At 38.5% G+C, this 25,859-nt stretch overlaps 2 protein-coding genes across 2 annotated transcripts in view; one reads left to right on the top strand and one right to left on the bottom strand.

Moving 5' to 3' along the window:
• The window catches only part of kiaa0825 (KIAA0825 ortholog), a 124,388-nt gene extending 98,735 nt beyond the window's left edge, over positions 1 to 25,653 (bottom strand). Inside the window, exons 1-6 of the mRNA XM_059550150.1 lie at positions 25,523 to 25,653; positions 19,564 to 19,732; positions 18,754 to 19,432; positions 4,808 to 4,978; positions 2,335 to 2,420; positions 1,726 to 1,935 (exon numbers count right to left, since the gene is read on the bottom strand). Coding sequence (XP_059406133.1) covers positions 1,726 to 1,935; positions 2,335 to 2,420; positions 4,808 to 4,978; positions 18,754 to 19,432; positions 19,564 to 19,732; positions 25,523 to 25,653 — 1,446 coding nt within the window. The remainder of the gene's footprint in view (positions 1 to 1,725; positions 1,936 to 2,334; positions 2,421 to 4,807; positions 4,979 to 18,753; positions 19,433 to 19,563; positions 19,733 to 25,522) is intronic.
• Positions 1 to 25,859, top strand: part of LOC132141012 (SMC5-SMC6 complex localization factor protein 1-like) — a 244,204-nt gene that overhangs the window by 176,598 nt on the left and 41,747 nt on the right. The gene's annotated exons all lie outside the window — the stretch shown is intronic.

Below are 25,859 nucleotides of genomic sequence, written 5' to 3'. Positions count from 1 at the left end.
GACAGGTTTCCGTGTAGACGTTGGAAATTCAAATGCAAAAGGAATTGCGATTCCATTTGAGTTTTGGCAGTTTACATGCACAGTGCAGAGAGAGTGAAAAGGCAAATGTGGTAATTAATATTGCTATTTAAATATGACAGGCTCATAGCTCGTAAGATATGGGAAACACAATTGCAAACGGACTTTGCATTTCCATTTTAAATTTGGCAGACACTGTTTATTCGCTTAAATGAAAATGCAAACGGTAATGCGCGCTTTGCATTTGCATTTGGATTATGTCACATTTTATGCGTCCACAAATTGAAAAACGCAATTGCAAATACAATTTGCAATTCCTTTTGAATAAAGTCCAGAATATCATTCCAGAAAGAACAGCATTTATTTGAAGTAGAAATATTTTGGAACAAGTTAAAGTCTTTATGTTTAATGCATCCTGGCTAAATAACAGTAATAATTAAAGGGGTCATGAACTGTGAAATCAAAATTCTCTTGATCTTTTGACATATAAGAGGTCATGGTCAAGTTTCAGACTGCAAAACTTTCTTGTTAGTCTAAAAACAACTTATATTGAAGCCAATCTGCCAAAACGACAGGTTGTGGAATGTGCCACTTTATGACGTAATAGTGTGGCTAACCTTCGCTTCCACCTCTTCTGAAAAAAAACAACGCCTGCTTCTACATCGATGCCTGTTTAGCCACACCCACCAATTTGTTCAAGAACTTGGTCTTTTGATCACTTTATTTGTAAAATATGTAAAAATTGATAGCCTGAATGCACTGTAAGTCGATTTGGATAAAAGCGTCTGCTAAATGCGTACAGTTAATTTAAATTTGATATACGTGGACCTCAGAGAACAGTAAAAAAAATAATAATAATAATAATAAATTACCCCTTTCCTTCCAAACATTCCAACGGTAATGCACAATATGAAATGAAAATGAAAGTGTGTGTGTACATTGTGAACTTTGCTTAAGTTTCATTCTACAAAACTTTTGTCTATTGTGGACATCTATGTTTTTAACAAGAAAAAAGGAAGCATGCAGGGGCCGAAACACCTGCATCCTATCACAGCACAGAGGCTGTCCTTTGAGGCTGTGACGGCTCATCAATCTGCCTGAGCTGCAGCGAGTGGAGCTCGTCTCAGACGGGAACCTCCGTGATGAGGGATAAAATGAGGCAAAACACTGGGCCGTAGAACAAACCCACAGGACCAGAGAGGCTCCTGCAGCCACGGTGCCTGCTCAGGACGAGCAGACATGTCATCTCACTGTGAACCATTGAAGTATTTCAAAAGAGAAAAGAAATATTTGCAAATGCATCACAAATACCTTCCTCTACAACTCTGTTCCAAAACCTAGTGAGCTGCCTTGAATTGCCTTCATTCCTGAGAAGATGCATCCTAATCCATAAGATACTTAAAGGTTTGCAGAACTCAGACAAAGAACAAGAAACATGACACACAATTTATACTGACAAAGTGTGACAATAGCATGTTTCTAAGCTTAAAATAAACATACTCTAATAAGCATATTAAATATTAGTTGACTATAAGTTATAATTTAATTACATTAAATGTAATAAAATTACATTTATTAAATTATATTTTGGGGGGGGGGCAGTAATGCGCTTTTTGAAAGAAACTTATACTTCTATTCAGCAAAGATTACATTTTTAAACATAAGAAAATATGATTGTTCATTTAATATATAAACCACTGATGTTACCTTGGCCACCATCCTGGGAGAGTCTCTTTCTGGGCCCTGACTATGGGTAACAGGGGTGATGAGGATGTCGGCAGAGCCCAATGCATGTGTGGCTTCCTCCTGCTGCAGATTCTTATTGCAAATGTCATCCAGCACCACCTTCACACAGTGAGCCATCTGAGGAACAAGGGCTCTGAATGCAGCCCTCCAACCAAACTCCAGGCAGACCACCTGAACACACAAGCATAAGTACTGTTGTTGGTCATATGGGAATATATGTTTCAAAATAAAACACGCATTTAAAGATAATATTACAATGTTATAAGGTTATAATGCAGAAGCATAAAATCTAAGCACTTCTTGCTCATGCAATTTTGATATATATTTCACCAATGATATATTGTTGCTAGGGTGAAATGGAAGGGTTTTCCCTTTTTTATTTATTTTTATATTTAGGGTTAGAGGTTTACTGAAGTCCATAACCCTGAGTTATAGAAATAAAGACAGCAATAAAAACACATTTAATACATGTCTGCATTTATTTAAATGTAAGGGTTCTTTTAAATGACAGTTAAAAATGTGTTTTACAATACTTTCACCATTCGTGATTAAATAAGGGATGTGTATCACCTCTGTGCTTTGCGGCACAAGATCAGTAGCGGCTTTGTCTTCTGCTGCCGTCACCTCCATATCATCCCTGACCTTCTTCAGGACCCCTGCATGGAAAAAGCAAAAACACACATAATGCATCTACAGTAAACTGTCACGACAGCTTTACCAAAGGAAATGTGCTCCAAATCCTCTAATTTCCAGCTCATTAAAAACATTTCACGCAGGAATATCTCATATGTTCTGTTAGCATATTAGCATATGCATTCACGCTCTACATTTGGAAAATAAGTCAATATGCGGGGTGCCAGGGTCAGGCTAGGCTAACATATTAAACTCCTCTGCGCTGTGACGACCTACAAACAACGACGTGATTCGCTCAATAAAACGAGGAAAAGCTAAAAAGCAGACACAGTAATTGCAACAGTAAGCTTTGTTAAATTCAGAGGCTTTGGAGTTGATTTGAACCCCTGATAGCTATGGCCATATCTGGATTAATCCATGGAAGGGTTATAGGGAGGATAAATGTGTGTGTGCGCTTGTTGTGGGCAAATTAAAAGTGCATGCATCAAGGCCGCGTTTTTCTAATCAGACGCTTCGGAAGTGAGACCCCGGGCGAGGCAATTTAGTTGAAGAAGAGAGAGAGTCGAGCCAAGGCGAAGGAGAAGAGAAGCAGCCGGCATGTCACTTTTTGACCTTTAAGCCCATCTGATGAATTTCTGGTAATTAAGTCGTTTGATTGGCTGAATTAATGATTTGGATAACTGCCCTTTAAAGGCTGTTTACTTCTCAGTAAATCCAGCCCTTTTCTGCTTGTCCTGTTTTTTAATGTAACCTTTACAGAAATTACTAAACGCACCAGTCACTTTCATAGCAGAAAAAAAAAATGAAAATAAATTCCCTGCCTCCTCAATTTGTGTGTGTAGAAGCATGTTTCTACATGCAAAAAAGAAACACACACACACACACACACACGCACAGAACGGTAAAAGAGCTGTAAAGAAAGGCGAGAAAACTCTCATTAAAAAAAGCATATGTATACTAGGTAGTGCTACAGGCCACCAGTCTGGCTTCATAAGCTGCCTGTAGAGATGTCGCTATTATACGCAGGAATTGGAGGCTTGTCGTATTTAAAGGCTCCGTCGAGCACAATATAGCTCGAGGTTTTCCACTCCCACGGTGACAAATCATTTCACATGTCAGATTTGGAGCAGACTGTTGTCACAAATCTTGATCGGCTGTCATTTATTTACACTATGCTGATATTCATCGGGAAAAAAAACACCACCATATATCTTGTTGACTGGCATAGATCGCATTCAAGTCTGAGAGCAACATAAACCACTTATCTGGATCTGTATATGTTTTCACAGTTGCTTCAGCGGGACATTTGCTTACTATGGTTGTTTTGTTGATTATGAGATTAAGTACTATAGTTTTTAAAGAGATATTGCAGATCACTAAAAATAAATTCTGTCTTCATGTACTCACCCTCATGTCATTCCAAACCTAAATTATTTATTTTCTTTTGTGAAACGCAAAAAAAAAAAAAGTTTGGGGTTGGTAAGTTTTCTTTATGTTTTTAAAAGAAACGTATTGTGCTAACCAGTGTTTATGTGCAATAAAAATAATAAACCTTTTATATTTTAATACATTTATTCCTATGATGGTAAAGCTGAATTTTCACATGATTCTTCAGAAATCATTCTTATACGCTGATTTGGTGCACATTTCTTATTATCAATGCAGAAAACAGTTCTGCTGCTTAACATGGAACACTTTATTTTATTTTTAAACCTTAGATAAATAGCAAGTTTGATAGAATTGTATTTATTTTATATATAAATTAGTGCTGTCGAATGATTAATCGCGATTAATTGCATCCAAAATAAGTTTTTGTTTACATAATATATGCATGTATTCTAGGGCTGCGCCGATCACGATCGGCCGATCGTTATGCGCATCTCGTCAGTAAAGCCGGTTCTCTAGTCAGCGGTAAATTCCCTCAGGTGCGTGATTTCACATAGAGCAGCTGTTACTACACGGAGCCATTGTTAACTGAGAAGATGCACAAATCCACTTCATTTTCAGAGTTTATTTGCGCATCTCGTATATATTTGGAAAAAATGTACATGTATATGCATTTATATATTTATATTATTATATTTGATATTATTAATTACGATTAAACGTTTGACAGCATTAATATAAATCTGTTGTAACATTAAGCATGTATTTACTCTTATTTGCTGTAAAACTATAAAATCGATAAATAAATAAAAATGTACTAATACCAAACATTTCAACACTGGACTACACTTTATTTTTCGAAAGGAAGTCGTTCAAGTTTGAACGACATGAGGGTGATTCAACTGATGACAGGATTTTCCCTTAAAAACTGGACGTTTTTACGTCTCACTGACCTGTATCTGACAGATTTGACTCTAGCATGCATATGTGTGTGAAATTGTTAGTAATAGTTGTTAAAGTGAACCTTTGCCACTGCATACTGATTCTCCAGCGCAGTTAAGGAACCCCCGATGGGTTGCCAGGTCCTCCACAGTTTGTTCCAGCTCCAGTAAGATGTTGGTCAGCTGGGTCAGGCACCTGAGCTGATGGGAGGTAAGGCTGAAGCTTCGCTCTCTCTGGGGAGGATGCTGAGGAGCTGTAGACAGACACAACAAAGAGTCGGGCATGGATAAAATCTTGACAGACATCTTTGCTGGAAAGAACAGCATATTTTTTCTTGCGGTTCTGTGGTGGAGCTTTCAACCACTCCTTCTGCTGAGACCATCATAAACTTAAAAAAATAGTTGAAGACACAACTCTTCTGCGAACACTTAAATAAACCACATCCATAAACAAAGGCTATAAATTAGCTACAAATATTTTCTTCATTTTTACTAGACTAGCTTACTCTTGGCATCGGGTACTGCAAATATTGTTGGTTCTTGAATGATTGTTTGTGATGGTTCTCCTTTAAAAGTTACTTTGAATAAAAGCACTTCATAAATGATTAAATGTAAATGCATGTGATAGTTTACCCATCGAAACTTCTTTAGTCAAATGGCTAAAGGATGATTGAACTTGTCGGAAACATTAAACGGATACATTTTGGAAGGCCATGCTAATCCACCACCTTAACCAGCACCAAACAGTAATTATGCACATATTTGGTTTGTACAAGTCAAATGCTATTTAGCTTTTAAAGATTTGCAGAACTCTACACAGAGACAGTTTCTTTGGGTTAGGGATTTAGAAGGTTGAAATGTAAGCACATCAACACGAGTCCAGAAAAGTTTTCAAAAAAATTCTCTATCGGTCCATTTCATACATTTCTTTCAAGAAGACTTGTCACTGGTGAATAATCTAGCATAATACAATTAAATGTTACCAATATATATACACACTACTGTTGGACTAAGTATAGCTTTTTATTTATGAAGAAAGTTAATTATTTTTATTATTAATGGTTGCCTACAAAACCATCACTAGCTCTGCAGCCCTTTCCTGAAATGTATTACTTCAGACTTATGTGCCCTCTAGAAGCTTGCGCTCTGCAAATAAGTCACTTTATTGCGCCATCCAAAAGAGGCACAAAATCATTTTCACAGACTTTTAGATTTAATGTTCCCTCCTGGTTGAATTACATCTTCATGAATCGGCTAAAACCGCATCTCTTCCAAATGTATTTGACCCTCTAATTCTAGCACTCTATTCATAGGCTGAGACTTATTATAGCACTTTCATAAAGTTTGCTCTTTTGTTGATTTTGATTGCTTCCATTGTCCTTCTTTTTAAGTCACTTTGGATAAAAGTGTCTGCTAAATAACTAAATGTAAATGTAAAAGTAAACTATTTCTGTTTCATTAAATTGCTTAAAGTTACAGTAAAAACTATTTTTTTTTTTAAAAGTAAAGCAAGGACACATTAATTTATAAATAAAATTGACTGTAAAAACATTAAAAATGTAACAAAAATATTAACCAGAACACTTTTCTATAATTTATGTATAATTGCTTCAAAATCTCTAACATAATTTTCTTTTTTTTTCATGAAAATTAAAAGATTTTGGAGACTGATATTGTAAAGGATATTGAAGGTTACTTTGAGGACATTCCATCAACAACTCTGGAATCCAAGATGGCATGTTTCTCAAATAAATGAAATAAATGAGAACTGAAAGACTTTGTGAATGTGCATTTGACACCAGGGAGCTGTGAACCGTGGCCTCGCAATCTACACCAATCCCACAGAGGCAGTAAAGTTTTCCCTCAAATCTACAGTCAAACATTGCTGGTCACAAACTTTCTCCTGTAACCCGCCGATGACCCTCATCTCCAACGTGGCTCTCCCATTTCTGCAGCTGCCAAAGCCATCACCCAGGGGATGTTCCGCATTAGGCCTGAAGAATGGGCCGCGGAGAAAAGGGCTGCGGTATTTTCAGACACTTCAACAAATACTTTTGTGTGTGCTCTTAAATGACTTTCTCTGACAGAAAAGGCATTGGGGAGTGGATCAGGAAGGCATTAGCCCCGGCTATGAAAGCTCCAGGAAGATTGAGTGGGAAAGCGATGGATGGAGGGGAGAAATAAAAAGAAAGGAGCCCCAAATAATTGCAACAATATCGCCTCTGGATTCTAACACCATAATGTCACTTTGTTATCATCAAGCCGACAATATTACAATCTTATTCTTTCATTTCTCTTCAATTTATCAGGCACATACGGTGATCATACATACATTTGTTTTGGGGTTTTTTGTGCCATTTTATAATTTCATAAGCCAGCAGATTATAGAGATGCAGAGACTGACCCCATGAGGTGGGTCAGTGAGCGCCTGGAATAAATTCATGCATTTATGATGTATACATGTTTGTAGGTGTGTGCACATATTTTTTTCACAGGTGAGAGCTTCATACCAGGATCTTGGCTCTTCATTAATAGGGTCCAAAGGGAGACTGTGAGGCAGAACTAGGAAAATGGCTACATGAATGCATGGAGATACACTCCCGCTCATACAAGCACATCAGCCTGTCAGTAAAATCACTCCAAACATACTGCATTATGTATAAGACCTGTGCATTATGTGCCACATGCAGCACATGAGTAACAATATGTGCACTGGGAATGTACTGTATGCGAGTCCTTCTGTATAGGAGTATCTCTAACAATTTACTCCTGGATTAAAAATAAACATCTCAATGAAGTGTGTAACTGCAGTCACATCATGATTGAATTACCATAATAAGTGTTTCACTGGCTTAGGATTTTTATGAGCTTGCTTATATTATGCATATATACAGAAACATATATTACATGAATAAACATACAGAGAGAGTAAACAGAACACTTATGTACAGGTTTGTGCAAATTAAGTGTAGTGTATTCCAACAGTGTAAATGAAAACGTATATTTACATAATGAACATCTTCACTGCATAATGCTGTAGTGAACACTGCGCTGTTAAAAATACTGTGGTTGTGCTAACAGTTATAGATGGAGATGGCTTGTTGGAGGAAACTGTTCTTGCGCCTGATGTTCTGGTGCCCAGTGCTCTGCAACGCCTTCATCTGGATAAGTGGGGTCTGCGATGAGTTTTCTTGCCTTTTTCTCACAATTGATAAAGTCTTAAAGAAACAGCCCAGTTAAAAATGTGCATTTTATCACTTTAGGTGTGGTCACATTAGCAAAAATGTTTGTCCATTGTCAATAGAGTTGCGATGTATGAAGCACAGCTCACAAAGAAGTCACTTTAAAGCCAATCATCCTTGGCGCTAAAAGCCTCGTGGTTAGTGTGCCGACATATAGCGCAACTGTGCTCGTGGCAACCCGAGTCCTGAGGTCCTTTGCCAATCCCACTCCCCTCTTTCCACCCAGTGCTTTCCTGTCCACTCTCTACTGTCCTATCTAATAAAGGCATAAAAGCCCATAAGTATTTGGACATTATACAGTAAACCACCTGTTCTCAATGGAAAAGAGACACTATTTTCTAAAGTCATATTGGTTTGGATCAAGGGTGAGTAACAAATGACATTTTTTTTTTTTGGCAAACTATACCTTAATAGAGAACAGACTAAATAAAACTGAGGAGAAACAACATATGTGCCTGATCAGCTCTGAATGTCAGCATCTTGTAATTATAGCAACTCTGTTTTAATCAACGCATTGATGCTACCTGCACACATTTCTTATTTCCTATAGCCAAATCCTTACATCACTATGACAATAAAAGTTCATTTTCTATTTCAGGACAATTAATGACCTCACCTGCCTAACATCCATCATCCATCTCCATCCCTCTCAGAGGTGTCCTTGAACCCCACCCGTCCTCTACACCCCAACCACTAACTCACACTTAGAGCGGCCATCTCACCTTTATGTTTAATGCTATGCTGTCATTCTATCTTGTCTTTTCCTCTCACCCAGCCATTGTCTGGCTATTTATTACCCCGCCATTAACGGCTTATTAGGGCCTCTCTCATAGCTAACCATTAGGAGTCTTGTGTGGGAGGATGGCGCAGCTACTGAAGCCATAATGGGGGTTATTACAACACGCTGATGGGGTGGAGGGGTTGAAGGTGTTGAGAGCAGTGATACGTGTCGTTTACTGTGAAAAGAGCTGAGAGTCAGGGCCTCGCCGGGGGCATTGCACTCATAGCAGATGTAGTAAAAGAGGGAAGGCCTGGGAGCACAGTAGATAGATGGAACAACGGATGGAGGAGGCAAAATTCTTTAACAGAACATCGCTCAAGTGTTTGAGAAATATCTATAAAGAGCAGCAGGGAATTCACAGATTAGAACTAAATACAATTATATTATATTATTATAATAAGAGTGTTGAATATACTTTTGAGAAGGATGACCTGAGGAGTGCTTTGTGGGCAACTGTTACACAATAAAAAAAACCTGTGCATTTTTCAGTATGGGGAGAAGATAAAAGACTGCAGGTTTAAACCTTGAAAAGGATGATCCACGGGAAATCACCATTTTGCTCTTGATTAAGATTAGGGGAAAGATTTAAACAACAACATAAAATTTTCATTAAAATAAAATTATTCATTCATCCTTGTGTCATCAAGTACTGCTTCCAAACTAATGCCATTGGTTAAGCCACTCTGGTCAGGATGATCTGACAAATAGAGAAATGATTTAAAGACATTTCAACTGCAGTGTTCCTTTTAAAGGTACATATACAGTTCACATTCATATTGTTCCAAACCTATATGACTTTTTTTCTTCTGCAGAACACAAAATAAGCTTTTTTTTTTTTTTTTTAAAAGGAGATTTTTTTTATGTTCCACAGACGAAAGTAAGTTAAGCAGGTTTTTAACAACACAAGGGTGACTAAATGATTTTTGTATAGCCAGTCTAGGACAGTGGTTCTCAACCATTTTGACTCCAAGGCCACACATTGTCTAAAACAACTTTTGAAAGCCGCATGATTTTCAGTTGACCTAGAGTTACTGGATGAAGAATTAAAAAATATGAAAAAAAATAGTTTTACTCACGGTTTCTATCCAATAAAATGTTTTAGAGCTTGGCATAATTAGAAAAATATAGGCTATTCATTATAATTTGCATGACTTTTTCGTATGAAAAAATCCCATTTAAATTAGGCTACCTGATTTATTAAGCGAGAATCTGGTTCTTCAAATAAATGCATTTGTATATATTTTGATTACAAATATCTTGATTTTAAGTCGTTTTGCCTTAAATGTTCATTTATATTGAGGCCTCCTTGGAAGTTCACTGATGCATTTTGGGTTCCTCTAAGAACATTCTTAAAATTATTAGTATTTTCTTTTCCTGTTATGAAGAACATTTTCCTATATATCGAACCTTTTGTACAATTGGAAGGTTCCATTGTTGTTTAAGGTTCTTCATGTAACCATAGATGCCAGTAAAAAACATTTATTTTTAAGAGTATCGAGACATTCCATGAAAGTTACAGCACATCAAGCATGGTTGCGAGGAATAATGACTGATAATAAATGAAATTACTTGCAAAGCCATATCGTTTTTCTTCAAATATGTTCTTCAGCATAAAAAAAAGCCTTTTGTAAACTATACACATCAAACTTGCTTTGACTAGAAGCGGGAGGCAGTGAAAATGGCACAAAGAAAATGAGAGAGAGAGCTTGGGAGAGAAAAGAAGAAGAAGAAAGAACCGAAGGGGAGGCTGGGAAATCCCCAAACAGTTGTTATTGATTCCAGTGTTTACGGGCAGATAGTTAAGTGCCGTTTACAAAACAGAACAGATGCAGCCAGTGAGCAAAAAGGTAAACAATTGCTGTGTGGCAGGTTGCCAAATCCCCGGCCTGGAGTATTAAACTCACACTGAAGTGCCTTTCCCCTTTGGGTTTAACTCGCTGCCACTTCATCTCCTCCATGCCTGCTCCCTCATTTCTTCTTTCATTCTCCTTTCCTCCATCTCTCTTACACACACACGCACACACACACACACACACAGAGAGACGTGCAGTTCCAGCTCTCGCTGGCTGGCTTGTCCTGCTCTGACCCTTGAGGCCGAGTTCTGCCTAGCTGGGCCATAAGTGCAGGGAATTGCATGTGTCTGACATGGCCCTAAAAGCAATTATTAAATGCTTTTCTCCAAATGATGCCCGGCATCTTTAGGGAATGGGCAATCACGCAACAATTTAGCCACTGATTTCATTTCCTCTCTCTCTTGTATTGGTGTTGATTGGCCTCTCTGGCAGGAAAGTGAAAAAAGAGAGAGGGGCCGATCTTAAAAAGACATGACGGGCGTTCAGCGGCGTTCCTGTTCTTGACGTGTGGCCTGACCCTGAACATTAGCCATTCAGAAAAAGCCTCATTTATCCACCAGCCATGTCTAAGACGTGCTCTACGCCGCCTGTGAGTGACAGCGCCACAACGACTCTGCCAAGTGTCACAGACAGACATCCGTATAGATGCGGATGCTCTGGGGATTAGAGATGTTTTTTGTATTTTTTATATGCAATGGTTTACATTTCCCATGATATTGGAAGGAGCTGAAAAAGAGAAAAAGCAAGCTGGAAAAGCACGTAGCTAGCTGTAAATGCAAAGATCAGTCCATCTCATATAACAGGACATGTGCTCTTGGTGGTGTTGTGGTTGGCGGGGCCCCGGGGCTTGAAGCGACCACATGTGGAGCCCCCTGACGGCCTGAGGGAGTCTGGCTGCTGTGGCATGCAGTGGGTTGTCTGTTGCAGCCCACTGCTCACTGAGACAGACGGCATTATAAGCTGCTCCACTGACACACACTAAACTGGCTCCTTCAATGCCAGAGGCACAGTCCAGCTGGGATGCAGTAGGGGGTGGGCGGCCCTTCTTGAGGTAAAAAAATAAAGGCAGGTTTTGATATCTTTATTAATGCATTACAGGGAGGAGTAACTGGTGTTGTGAGTCTCCACTTCTGTCTATTTTTGGCAGCATTAGATGCCATTGTTGTTCTGTAACCATAGGTTGTGTAGGTTAGTCAAATTTACTAAAACAAAATCAGTGGCAGGTATAACAGAACCGCTTGACATATTTGAACAATTACTGAGAAATACACAGTGAACCCACAGGTAAACAACTTTGCATAAATCACATTATGATACTGATTAACACACAGTAAACAAAACATTATGCTATGGTGAAGACAAAAAAACAACAACTCTGAATCACCGTTTAACAGGATTTTCCATGTTAAATAAAAGTTAGATTATATGTGACACAAATCACAAACGACCACAGAAAGTAATTTGAACTGTCCTTTAGTTTTTAAAAACTATTAATAGAGTACCATTCAAAAATTAGTGTAATTTACATTTGCAATGGTAAAGCTGAAGCAGTCAATACTCCAGTATCGAGTGTCCCATGATTCTTCAGAAATTCTAATACTGATTTGGTGCTCAAGAAAGAAAAAAACTTCTTATAAATCACATTTTAAAAAGAAAAAGAAAAAAGAGAAAAATGTGCTGCTTAATATTTTGTGTAAATCAGGATTTTTATTCAGGATTATTTAATGAATATAAAGTTTAAAAGAACAGTATTTATTTATGAATACATTTAGTTTGAATGGTAGTGTATGTGCAATGGAAGGGTTTTTTTTTTTTTTTTTTTGGTTGTTTGTTTTCAGACTACATATAGATATATGCACCTGCACATTACTGCATTAAAAAATGATGGATCCCCTCTGACAACACGTTACATAAATACCATGTGGCGTAAATGTCTGATACCACTAGTGAAAAGTGCTTTTGAATTGCATTTCATGTTCATTGATTACCGAATTTATCAGCATACAAACTACAGCGAAATGTTGTAGTGAAAAAATGCAACATTTCAGAATGTTTCAGTACTATTTGGTTTGCCCCCCTTTTGCTTTCAAAAAAAAATCCACCTAAAGAACATGTTCCCCAGCATGATCGAGATGATTCAAAGAGCATCTTGAGCCCCAGTGGAAAAACATCTGACCGTCTGTACACATGCTCACGTCACAAACTGACATATTTTGGTAGTGCCCTAGAAAGTAAGACTTACGAAGTTGTCATGTTTATTGTTTTAATAATAAGAAAAACTGAGATGTTCTGTTTAACCTTCCAGATTTTCAGTGAAGTCTCATAGTTTTGGACCCTACTGTATGTTATACAAACTGAAAACCTTGCCCTACCAAAAAGTGAGTGAAGTAATATTGATTTTCTGTAAGCTTTACTGTACATAAAAAAGAGTCTCCTTTGAGAATGCAGCACATCACAGAAATCTATATACCTTCTTCAGGCTGAATTGAAAATGACATATATGTGAAATATCCAGTGGCTGTGAGTTTCAAATACAGCATGTAATGTGCACATACTGTACACTATATGTGCAAGAACATACAAACATCAGCCAACTCTTATTCTCTCTCTCTCTCTCTCTCTCTTTCTCTCTCTCTCACACACACACACACAATACACTATCTGTCTCTCACTTCCACCTTTTCAGTTCTTTATCCTGTCTGTTACAAATCCACTGAGGTGTGATAGTAAGGGTTTAAACTCCTCATTGTTCCAGATCAGCTGACCTGTATGGCAGTCTCCTGAGCCCAGCCCTCACCCCATTACCTCTAAGAAAAAGTGGAGTGGAAAAAAAGACGACATAAAGTGATAGGGATGAAAAGCAAGGGATGGAAGAAGATGGGTACAAAGGGCTGAGACTCCCACATCTGGTGAAGGAGGGGGGAAACAAAGTCTGTTCATCCCTTTCAGATGGAGGGGTTAAAGGAACTGGCATATCTGCGCATGAAAAGCTGTTAAATGCTTCAGTGCCTTGACAGTGTGTGATGCCAGGAGCGGCATCGCTCCCGTGGGACAGCGCGTCAAGATTCACCCCCCCTCCCCACAACCCCACCACCACTTCTCCCAGACAGGCTTTCCGCGGAAATATGGAGAATGAATAAAGCACAATAAATATCACCTAACAAGACAAAGAAAAGAAACGGCAGGTTGTTTTGATGCCTTCCATTGAAAGCGTACCATTTATTCGTCATTTACTTCAGCTATGTTGCTAAAACACAAACCCTGCAACCATCAAAACTGTCAAAGCATTCGTTGTTTGATTTCACCTCATGTTTAGATTTCCTGAGACGTTTGTTAGCTGGAAATCCAGCCATAAATAAGCATGTGACAACTATTTCAATCATTAAATTTTGCCTACGGGCTTCTGGTACAGTGTTGTAAGTACATTATTTATATACTCATAAGTGTCTGAAACACATTACAGTCACTTTCCAGCAGTACACACTTGCAGTGCCCCTGTTATTGTGTTTGAAGGATTGTTGGGCCCTTTATAGGTCTGTGGACCTGAATTAAGCGGCCCCATGGACATAGGGCCAATTATTGAGCCCTACTGCTCCCTCATTCTGTCTTTACAGTGAGAAAATGAGGAAAAGCGTCTGCTGCTTGTAAAAATATGTGAATTGTGGCAGGAGTGTGAATTAAATGGAAGAGTAGCCCTAATGAGTTCATTCAAAAATGGACAGTGACGTCTCTAGAAGGAGTATAAGTGAGTCTATTACTGATCTGTCCATACTTGGCATAATATCCGTAGAACAGAAAAAAAAAAAAGATAAGATAAGATAATAAAACGGTGATTGTTACAATCTTTTAAATATGAGAGCATTTGGCAAATGGTGCATTTAAAACTCAAGATGCCTGGAGGTAAGGAATATTTATATGTGTCCCTAAAACCACAAAACCAGTCATAATTAGCACCAGTATATTTGTAGCAATAGCCAACAATACATTGTATGGGTCAAAAAAAATGTATGCCAAAAATTATTAGGATATTAAGTAAAGATCATATTACATAAAGATATTTTGTAAATTTCTACTGTAAATATATAAAAACTTAATTTTTGATTAGTAATATGCATTGCTAAGGACTTAATTTGGACAACTTTAAAGGCAATTTTCTTTTTTTTTTTGCACCCTCAGATTCCAGATATTCTAATAATTATATCTCAGCCAAATAGTGTCCTTTCCTTACAAACCATATATCAATGGAAAACTTATTTGGAAAAATGATGGAAAGATCATGTATATATCTCAGTTTCCAAAAAGTGACCCTTATGACTGGTTTTGTGGTTCGGGGTCACATATTGTACTAGTTTCATGTAGCTAGACATTCGGTTATCAGCATGAAGTCTAATTCACTTTGCAGTTTATTTAAAAAATTCCCAGAAACAGCTGCACACAACCACAGTCTGCTTTTTCATGTGAAGTTTAGGGTTAGGTGTAGTGATCAACCCAAAAATTGCCAAACCCTCATTTTTTTTGCCATTCAACGATAAATTTTTTCTGTCTGGCCAACAAGTGTCAGAAGATAACTTTTATTCTGACAGCTCCAGCAACTTTATTTTTGACAGTGCCAAGAACCTTAAACACACTTCTGCCAATGCTAAGAAGGCTAACACTTAAAAAATAATTGATACAAACCAATAGATTTTTTTTTTTTTCGTTTGGTCAATAAGTGTAGGAAGAGGACTTTTGTTCTGACAATGTTTAGAGTGTTATGTACAATGATTCTTCAACTCAAGACACCGTTTTCATTAATTTAACAGTGTCAAGAAATCAAAAATTGTTTGGAAAGTTTTTGTAAACACTGGTGCAATGTGCTAAGTTAACATTGCAAGCATCTCAAACAAAAATATAAATATCCTTCAAAGGTTTGAAGCCATAAACCAAGCAAACTTTATGCAGCAAAGAGCTCTTTTTCAGAGGGCGCCAAAAAATCTGTACACCTAAACTACAGGAAATAATATACTCTATACCAGTCAAAAGTTGCAAGACATTCCATCTTCTGAAAAAAAAGAAGAGGTTTACTTCCAGTGGACTACTGAAATCTCCAGTTCAAGAGTGAGTGGCACCCTGGCACCCTGCACCAAAAAGACTACCACAGCATGTTGAAGCCATGCAATACCCTATGGTACATGAGTTGGTCAGGGGTTCAACCTACAGCTAGATAATGACCCACAACATACCTCCAGGCTATGTTAGAACTACCTCAGAAGTAAAGGCTTCAAATCAGGGAATGGTCAGCACAGTCTCCAGACTTAAACCCTATCGAGTTGGTTTGGGATGAACTGGACAGAAGGGTGAAAGCAAAGAAACCTACAAGTGCAACACATTTGTGGAAACTTCTGCATCAGTTTTTGGAAAAACTTTACAAACAGAATTTAGTTTTCATTAAAAAAACAAGTGTGTTCTACTCCCGAAGACATTGGAGTTGGCAACTATAACGCTACTTCTAAAACCTGGAAAGGATCCACAAAAGTGCAGCAATTATAGACCCCTCAGCCTCCTTAACTCTGATTATAAAATTTTATCGAAAATTATTGCACAATGCTTAGAGAAAGTAGTTCCAAAAATTATTAATACAGACCAAACGGGTTTTATCAAGAACAGACAAGGTGCAGATAATGTTATGCGACTATTTCATATTATAGAGCACACAAAAAAACATGACCACCCTGCCGTGATCGTCTCTATGGACGCCGAGAAGGCGTTCGACAGGATAGAACCAAACTTTCTTCTTGAGACCATGAGGGCCATGAATTTTGGTGAAAATTTTCGGTGTTTCATCAGGACCCTATTCGACGCCCCCAGATCGCAGATCCTAACAAATGGGGTTCTGTCGAGCGCCTTCTCCTTATCATGTGGCTGTCGTCAGGGCTGTCCTTCCTCTCCCACGCTCTTCTCAATTGCAATAGAGCCACTGGCTATTGCCCTGTGATCAGACATATCCATCACCGGCATAAAAATTGGAACGGAAGAGCATAAACTCGCACTCTATGCAGACGACTTATTAGTATTTATATCTCAACCTATCACATCATTTCCCTCGTTATTGACTAATCTTAAAAAATACAGTGCTGTATCGGGATACAAAATTAATTACTCTAAAAATGAAGCTTTCCCAATCAACATGACAAACCATTACATAAGTCTGCTTCCAGTTCAATTTAAATGGTGTACGGAGGGCTTCAAATACCTGGGAATCACTATCTGTAGCACCTGTGACGAAATATATGAAAAAAAGTACGCCTCTTTGCTTACTAAATCTAAAAAGGAGTTACTGAGATGGATGGACCTCCCTTTATCACTGATTGGCAGGATTAATACAATAAAAATGAATCTATTACCCAAATTTATTTATTTATTCCAGTGTATACCACTGAAGGTTCCTATATCCTTTTTTAAGGAATTAGATAAATCACTTACTTCCTTCCTGTGGCACAACAAAACACAGAGAGTCAAACTCCTTACATTACAGGCACCTCATTCCAAAGGTGGCTTGAATCTCCCAAATTTTAAATTGTATTATTTGGCTGCACAACTTCGCGCTCTGTGGATGTGGTTACACTGCAGAGCAGATGAAGTAAAACGGATGTCAATCGAACAACATGAATTACAGGACAATCCATTAACAATCGTACCATTTTTGGAATCTAAAAAGAAACTAAAAACAATCACTCAAAACCCAATAATTTCTGCTACATTTAACGCCTGGCAGCAATTACACGTATCAGTTGGACAAAACATAAAATTATTGGTAAATTCACCTCTCACGAACAATCCCAATATCCCAGCAGCCTTAGCGGATGGAATTTTACAAAACTGGGTGAAAAAAGGAGTAAAAATTGTTAGTGACCTTTATACTAATAATGTCTTTTTAAGTTTCAGTCAAATGTTAGAAATTTATGATATAGATAAAAGTAACTTTTTCAAATATTTACAAATTAGAAGCTGGATCAAGAGTCAAACTAAAGATAATTTTCCACACAGACCCGAGGAATCTTTACTTGAAAAATGCATTTTCAACTCCAAATGTAATAGAATTTAAGGTTTAATATCTACAGTGTATAAAACCATAAATGACAACTTACAGATATACAAACAAAACAAGGTGGGAGTCTGATCTTGGGTGCACTTACACAGAGGAGAATTGGAACAGATTATTGGAATTGGCACAAACAAAATTGGTGTCCTCTAAACACAGACAAATTCAATTCAATATTTACCTTAGAACATATTTTACGCCATATAGGTTAAGTAAATTAGGAAATGACATATCTGATCAATGTCAAAGATGCACCATCTCTGTCGGAACTCTTGTGCACATGCTATGGAGTTGTACCCGTTTGAAGCCATACTGGACTCACATCATCGCAGTAACCTCTCGGGTTTGTGGACAGGCTCTGGACGCCGACCCTAGGATTTGGTTACTGGGGGATGTAACCTTACTGAAGGTGAACTCAAATATGAAGCATTTTGTGTTACTAGCAGCAACGGCTGCCAATAAGTGTATCCTGAAGGATTGGAAGAATGTCACCCCCCCCCCCCAGCCAAAAACATTGGGCTAATGAACTCCTGTCGTACTGCACACCAAAAATTCTACATTCTATCTGAGGAAAACTGATGACTTTGAACTGATTTGGACTCCTTTTCTGAACATCCTGACCCAACTTGACATGACCACAGACTAGATGTAAATCTAGGTTTATTACAGTTTATCTCTATCTTTATGATTATTTAATATCTTGCCTTGTGGGGAGAGGGTTTTTTGTTGTTTTTGCTGTTTTATTTCGTTGTTTTCTTTTTTGTTTTTGTGTTTTGTAAAAAATTAAAACTATAAATAAAAAAAAAATAAAAAAACCTGTGTGTTCTGCTATTATTTCTTAAAAGGTTGCTACTCTTAGTCAAAAAGTTGATTCTCCAATTGTTCATTTGTTCTATTATTTCATTTCAAAGCACTGTGAGACATTAAACTATGTAAACGTCAATAACAACAACTTGTCTGTATTTTAGCGGTCAGCCAAACAGATTAGAACTGGCAATTTTATCTTATAAACCAATTTTTATTACTTCCAGTTTTATGTGCAAAATGAAGGGAAGAGCATGAAGACACTGACCTACAGCAGACTTCTTGCTGGACATCTTGCCTCCTTTCATGCTGTGCGTAGTGTTGTCTTTCAGTGCGATCTCGACCTCCTTGTCCATCAGCACACCTAGTTCCTGTGCCACTGTGTTCAGGTAGACATGGTTGAGGAAGGCAATGATGTTATGTGGTTCTTTAACTCCATTAAGCACATGCATTTCCTCCCGAAGCATTGTGCAAAGAGCTGGAGAGGCGGTTTGAAAGCCCAGAGTCAGTCTGTCGAAGCCCTTCTGCCCACCTGGAATGCAGCTCTGGCAGTTTTGGAGAACACTGAGGACGGCCTTGATCTGAAGGTGCTGGTACCAGCTGAAGACCTTTGTTTCAGGGTAGAGGAATAACAGTTGCTGAAGGTAGAAGATCTTCTGAGGAACCTTGGTCCCAACACTCAGTTCTTCCTCAGTCTTGCTTGGTTCAGTCATCATCTGGAGTTTGCGAAGTAAGTGGCTCCGCAATGAGAAACGAACATCATCCCATGCCTTCCGGACTTCCAAAGCAAGGTCATCACATGGCATGGATAAGTTAGGAGATGAGGAATGCTCTTCGCTAGATGCAGGACAGGAAGTAGGGAAAGCAACGCCACATTGAGTAGAGATGTTCAGTAGTAAATGTAGAATAGCCTCTTCAAAAGCATCCTCTGCCTTTAGTGAGTTTTGCTGTTAAAATATATGACAGACAGTATTAAAAATGTCAAGAACTGAATGTAAAAATCAATACTATTCCAAAACATGTCATGATGATGTCTGTTGGACAGATTGCATTTGGGGTTAAGTATGGTTTTGATCACCAAAGCTCGAAGGAAGTCCAGAAGCTCTTGGTGTCCCGTAGCCACTGGTTTCAGGATGCTCAAGTTGCGCTGACTAAACCACTGGAGGCATTCTATTGGACTGGGAACTCTCTCTCCTCTACTGGCCTCTCCAACCTTGGCCTGCAGTTCTTTCAGGTTCTGTTCAATACTATAATAAAAGGAAGAAGCACAAACTCTCAAGAATGGGTACAAACTCTGCATAAAATTCATAAATGTCAGTGATTTACTTTTACTGTCACAATTTACTTAATCTTAATGGCACTTAATCAACTTACAGCAATATTAAAATAGTCATGTCCCAGGGTTCAAAGATTTGTTCTGCCGACTCATTTACATCAGTAGTTCAGATCTTTACTTGCCCTGCATACTTCTTTGCTGACCCCCACATACATACATACATGATAGCCAAGTGGCATCGGTGTACAGAAAAGGCTGAGAAAAAATGTTGGAAGCTGTTTTTCTAATTTACAAAGTTACATACAGTTGTGATAAGCAAATTCTCAAAACTAGGCCAACGTGATCTGCACTTTTATCTGGAGGAAATATGCATAAATTTGAATTTGAAAAAAAATTATAATAAAATAAAATATTAGGAAAATGTAATTAAAAACATGGTAAAAGGTTAAACAGAGCAGGGAGGGTTGCATTCTCAATTATACCTGAATGCATGAACATATAGCCAACATTCAAATATTCAATATTCAAATTCTGTTCAAATATGAAGTATTTTCCGTAGGGCTGTGCAGAAGCAATTACAGCTGTGGTTCTTACACATTCTGAAGTTTGAAAACTGCCTACTTTGTCTGATCCGCTTCTTCTATCAATAAAATGCCAAAAAAAAAAAATAGACACAACATGGACATCCTGTTTAGAAAATCTTTGTCTGACTTCACATTGCACAGTTGAATTACACTGAACTTTTAGCACTGAAATTATTTTAATACACCCTCACAATTTGTTACATGTGAGCTGTCCCTTTAAACTCAAGTACACTCCGGTTAATGTCACTCTACAGCTGATATCAGCCACATCGGGGCTAATGAACGCAGACATCAATATATCAGTTGTGTGTGCGTGTTTCGGCATGTGGCACATCTCTCTCAACGACACAGGATGAGTCGATCTTCCTCATAACCACACGGCATCAGCACTTGTCTCCTTCTATCCGTGAAAAATGAGACATGACACAAAGCCGTAAAGCCATACATGTACATACACACACACGGCAGCTGAAACACACCCTTACAAAGCAACATAAACCACTGCTGTAAACACCATGGCTATGCATGAGTCCAGATGCCTTCGAATGGCAGCTTATTAAATTCCATTTAAACCTGACACAGTTTTACTTCCTCAAAAAAGAGAGCAAACATAAAGTGAACATAAAGGGCTGTTAATTTTAACGATATGCAGCTGAATAATGTAGAAAGCAAAGACGAAGAGGGCTCTTTCCGTTGGTTAAAATGCAAGGTTGGCGACAGGAATCCAACAAATGTGTCTCTTTTTGTAGTAAAAAGGAAATATGTGTGACGAGAGGACCGTGCTGAAGAAGCAAATCTTCCCATTCTGTTTAATGAACAGCCTAAAGCTCGCTGTAAAAACACAAGCGCTAACAGGGAACATAAAAATTCAGTTTTACACACTAAAGATGCTGTCGACACAGACACACAAACAAAACTGCCCTTTTATAGTGATGAAATTCCTCTTAATAGTCAACGCGTGTTGACAAAAGCAGCCAAATTGTATTTAAATGTGCGGATTTACTTTGTTTTACCAGTTTGGTATATTTTGAGAAGTTTTGTGTTAACTATGGTGTTCTGAACATGTTCATGGCAATTATTTGCTCCTCTGTGTTTTCTGTGAACGTTGTTAACTCAAGGATATCGCTCAGCTTAGCTCTTATACATTAGTTAAGTGTAGCCATCCAGAGCTAGCAGAAAGGCAGATATACTGACTAAGTCTGTTTAATGTTTCTAATAAAATAAGGATTTGTGCTCAGAGCCGGTGCTGAGCCAGGCGTCACCCCAGGACTCTGCTCAAACAGCAGGGTCTAAACGAGCTTCCATCTGTGCAGCCACACAACGCTAAAACTTCATAAAAGTCTCATCTCTCATCCGCACACACTTCTGCGTAATCCTCTGTGTATCGGCGCTGGATGGGGTCAGCGATCACTGAAGGCGAGTCACGGACAGTGTTGGTCGGAGCACTCATGAGGACTGGCATCAATCAAAGGGGCAGCTGCTGTCAAACTTCTGCCCGGCTGCCACTGATGATGTGTCAGAGTTTCACATTGCAGCAATAAATATTTAAGGGACATGCTTCACATATGAATAGATCATCACAGATGGGTTCAAAATGAGTAACTTTCAAAATAAATAAATAAATACAATCAGATTAAAGGAGCTTTTGGGAAACTTTTAGCAACACTTTTAATAAAGTCTGCATATATAAAGCATTCAATTTATCCCTCCTAAATATTATTTTTGAAAAATTGTAATCCAATCATCCTAGAACAAGCGGTTTATTTCCCGCTCATGATCACTGTCACATTGGGAACTCGCCTTTTATTAGATACCGATTAAAATTACAAAAAAATCAAAACCACAAACATTTGTTAATATTAAATATTATGTAATTTCACTAATTTAAAATATCAACAAACTATAAGAGAAGCATCTATCCTAACTATGCATGAATGCATAGTTTGTTGCAGTCCGCTCGTTGGAACCCACTGCCTTATCATACCCTATGCAATCTTTATTTTCCCATAAAGAGACCTATAAAGAGTATAATACTTGATGACACGATATAATATATGAGATTAAGCACCGGCCCTTTTTTTTTTTATGCATTGCGTTTTAACGATGTAGCTAAGAATATGAACATTTCACAACTATGAATTATGATTACATACAACTAATTATAGGTACATACAATACAAAAAAATACAACATATATAAAAAAATAAAGGTAAACAGACATATCTTTCTGTGGAAAAGATGAAGTCAAGACAAAATTCCCTATCATGACCTCACCTGAAGAGGTGTGTTAACCCCCTCTAGATTAATCAGATCCAATAACACGATTTTCACTGATTCGGACAGCCACACACAACAAGAAAGAAAGAACAGAGGCAGACAGAGAGAGAGAGACACACAGACTAAAGCCAAAAAGACTGTCAACAGCCTCACATGCACACAAAAAATTCCTGATTAATCTACCCTTTAAATCAAACAACAACAAAAGAGGAAGTTAAAAGGAATTTCAGGGAGACCAGCTCCACACAAAACCCTGAGCGCAGAGACTAGCGAAAGCTCCCTTAAGCCTCATTCTCTGCTTCCTCCCAGTCTGCCAATCACGCTTCCAAAAACTGTAATTGTTTTTCAAATCCTCACAAACCAGACATGACAGACCAGGTAAAGAGAGAGCGAGAGGGTGGGGGGGGGGGAGAACAAGAGGACTAGAAAGAAAGAGAGAGGCAACGGGAGTCTTTTATTAAATATGATGGCATGTTTCACAGCTCTCTGCCTTACAGAAACCCAATACACTGATTAGTCAGCGCTCTGACGTTATCTTAAGTTCCTTGTCAAAATTAATTTAGTGTGGGTGGGCTGTCGCGCTCCAGGAGAGTGAAGCTGAAAAGGAAATAGCAGGGTAAGAGGGAGGGAGAGGAAAAGATCTCTTTCAAATAACCCCCAGCTTCAGTGAGCACCAAGTCATGTGCCCAGGAAACAAATAGCCTATCTGGGAGCTATCAAAGAAGGCCTCTCTTTTCCTGAATATGCCGGACCCAATGAGACCTGTGAAAGTGGATCCCTCCGACTGTAGATCGGCCTCCTATAGATAGCCTCCTCCAATGCCAAACCCCAAACGGGTTATTTGTCAGGACGCACACACGAGGTAAATTGGCATGCCACTGCGGCTATCTTCCATAAGCCGGGTTGAAATCCGAAGCCCGGCCTCCCGTCGTTGGACTATAGCTGACACTTCATTAGGGGGCGGCGTACTACCGGTGGCCTCCCTGAGTGTCCGAATTGATGAAGCTTAATGGATAACAGCGTTTCAATTTGAGAGATCCAAGGCTGTTTGACAGGCTATCTTAATCTCCTTCAATTAGGAAGTGGCTCTTAGGCAAATCTCCGACATCCTAGAACCGAGAGGAGGCTCGTTGACCCATAAATGGGTTAGGACCGAGAAACGAGGCAGGCAGCTTCAAAATCTCTAGTTTCCCGTTCTTTTCTTGGGTTAGTCCTAGGATAAGTAGATTAGGTAGCAGGTGTAGAGCACAGCTTTGGCCCACCCCAGAGGAGTTTACAGAAAAGGGCAAAGTCGTCACCCACGTCCATCCACATCAGCTCGGCTCCGACTGACCGCTGGAGCTACACCCCTCCCACCCTCCCTTTCTCTTTCTCCTAGGCACAATTCCCTATTATCCGGGTTCTTTGTTCTTATAATGGTTCCCCATCTTCCATCTTTCTCCAAGAACACAAAATAAGCCTTTAATGCTTAGAGAGGCAGAAAAACTGTCTCAGCCTTCAGTAATAATACTTGAATTACCCACACAAGGGTTTTCGTTTCAAGATGTGGAATCTTCAATTATTACTTTCCCATTTGGAGAGGAGAGAGGCCGGACAGACAGGAATGAGAACGTGTGTCTAATGGCAGGGGGGAGTAAGACCGCCTTTGTTCACGCACAACACATTTAGCGTAGACCCTTCTGGTCTGCGCGTGTCCTCAGAGTAACATAAAGGATAAAAGCATGGCAGAGATAGATTTTTCGAAACCGGCGGCACAATGGAGAGAGGAGCCATCAGGGAGGGTAGACAGGGAAGGATCAGGAGAACAAACAGAAATCTAGTCGTGAGGACCATGTCCTCCAAAACTACCGATGCAGGTGAGAGTCTGAGGTGCATTATCGGCGTAAAAAGATTGTGAATTAAAACGGAGCAAGAGAAACAAGTTCAGGGGCGCTCGTCAACATGTCCTTCGCCGACAACAAAACCTCAATATCTGATAATGCAAAAAACCTTCCATCACAATAGAAAAAAGGATGTCTAGCTGCAAGCTTGCATTCAGAATGTGTTTAAGTTCATTGATTTCAGATGAAGTGGCGTGCTATTCATCAACCCTCAATTAATCATGTGGTCTCTATTTTAGGATTACCGACACTGCAGGAAGCTTCTGTGGAAATAATAGCTCTGAAAATGAAGTGCTATACAATATCCACTCAAGCACTAAACAACTGCTACCGCCCTGCAGTTACATCTCCTACATGACAAAAAAATCTTTGTGCTTAATATATTTGCCTATGCAATTTTATGTCTCGTCCAACAGTGTTGGGAGTAGCAATTCATACAGTATCCTTATAGCACAAACCCTTGGTCATATATATTAAAATATTGATGCATTTTATATGATGGTGATCAATAACCTTCTAAAGAACCAGCACCTTTAAGACTGAAGCACACGGAGGATCAATACAAAATGAAACTGTCTCATTTTGAATGGGTCAGTCCATTAAAAACCTACAAGATGTGTGTTTATGTGTTTGAGATGAAAGGCTGTATTCCCTATATACCAGTAAATGACATAATCCATAATCATATTTTTTTTTCTTAGCATCTAAGGATTGAGCATAAAAATAGGTTTTATTTTATAAAATAGGTAACATTGCTATTGTTTGTGTCCTATATGAATGCAATGGTATAATAAAAAACACACAGACCTAAAAATGATAAATTGTGTAAATCATAACTGATTTCTTGATCATTTTTCCATTTCAATCCATTCACAAATCACTGTCAATTTCAACAATACTTCATTTAGAACAGCAATGTTCAGCAGGTCACAACAAACTTATGACTTGAAAATGAAATGCTTATGACTTGATCTACACTATCGTTCAAACGTTTTTTTGTGAGTCTTCTAGGCTAGTGACCTGCAGGCGTTAAGTCTGAGTTTCTCCTCTGTGTCTCTGATCAGGTTTTGGATGTCCATCTCACTGGGGATTCCTTCCATCTGCAGCTCCACAAATGCATGGTCATTCAGGAAGTCACCTTGCCAGTCCATGTCTTCCCTGCAAAACAATGAAACATTGGTGAAACTTTATAAAGTTATTTTCTTTTTTAAAAACATACTTCAGCCATCATATTTATATAGATTCAGACCATAAGGTAAATCCAGCTCTTCAGCTCTAAGGAAGAATGTTTACCATTTTGTTTCAAATTAGGGTCAGTGTTGCCAAGTCCACTTACTATATGTGACTAAAGGCTCAT

Source organism: Carassius carassius, chromosome 5 (assembly GCF_963082965.1).
Source record: "Carassius carassius chromosome 5, fCarCar2.1, whole genome shotgun sequence".
Lineage (NCBI taxonomy): Eukaryota > Metazoa > Chordata > Actinopteri > Cypriniformes > Cyprinidae > Carassius > Carassius carassius.
The sequence above is the reverse complement of the archived record's forward strand: the minus strand, read 5'-3'. Positions and strand labels throughout refer to the sequence as shown.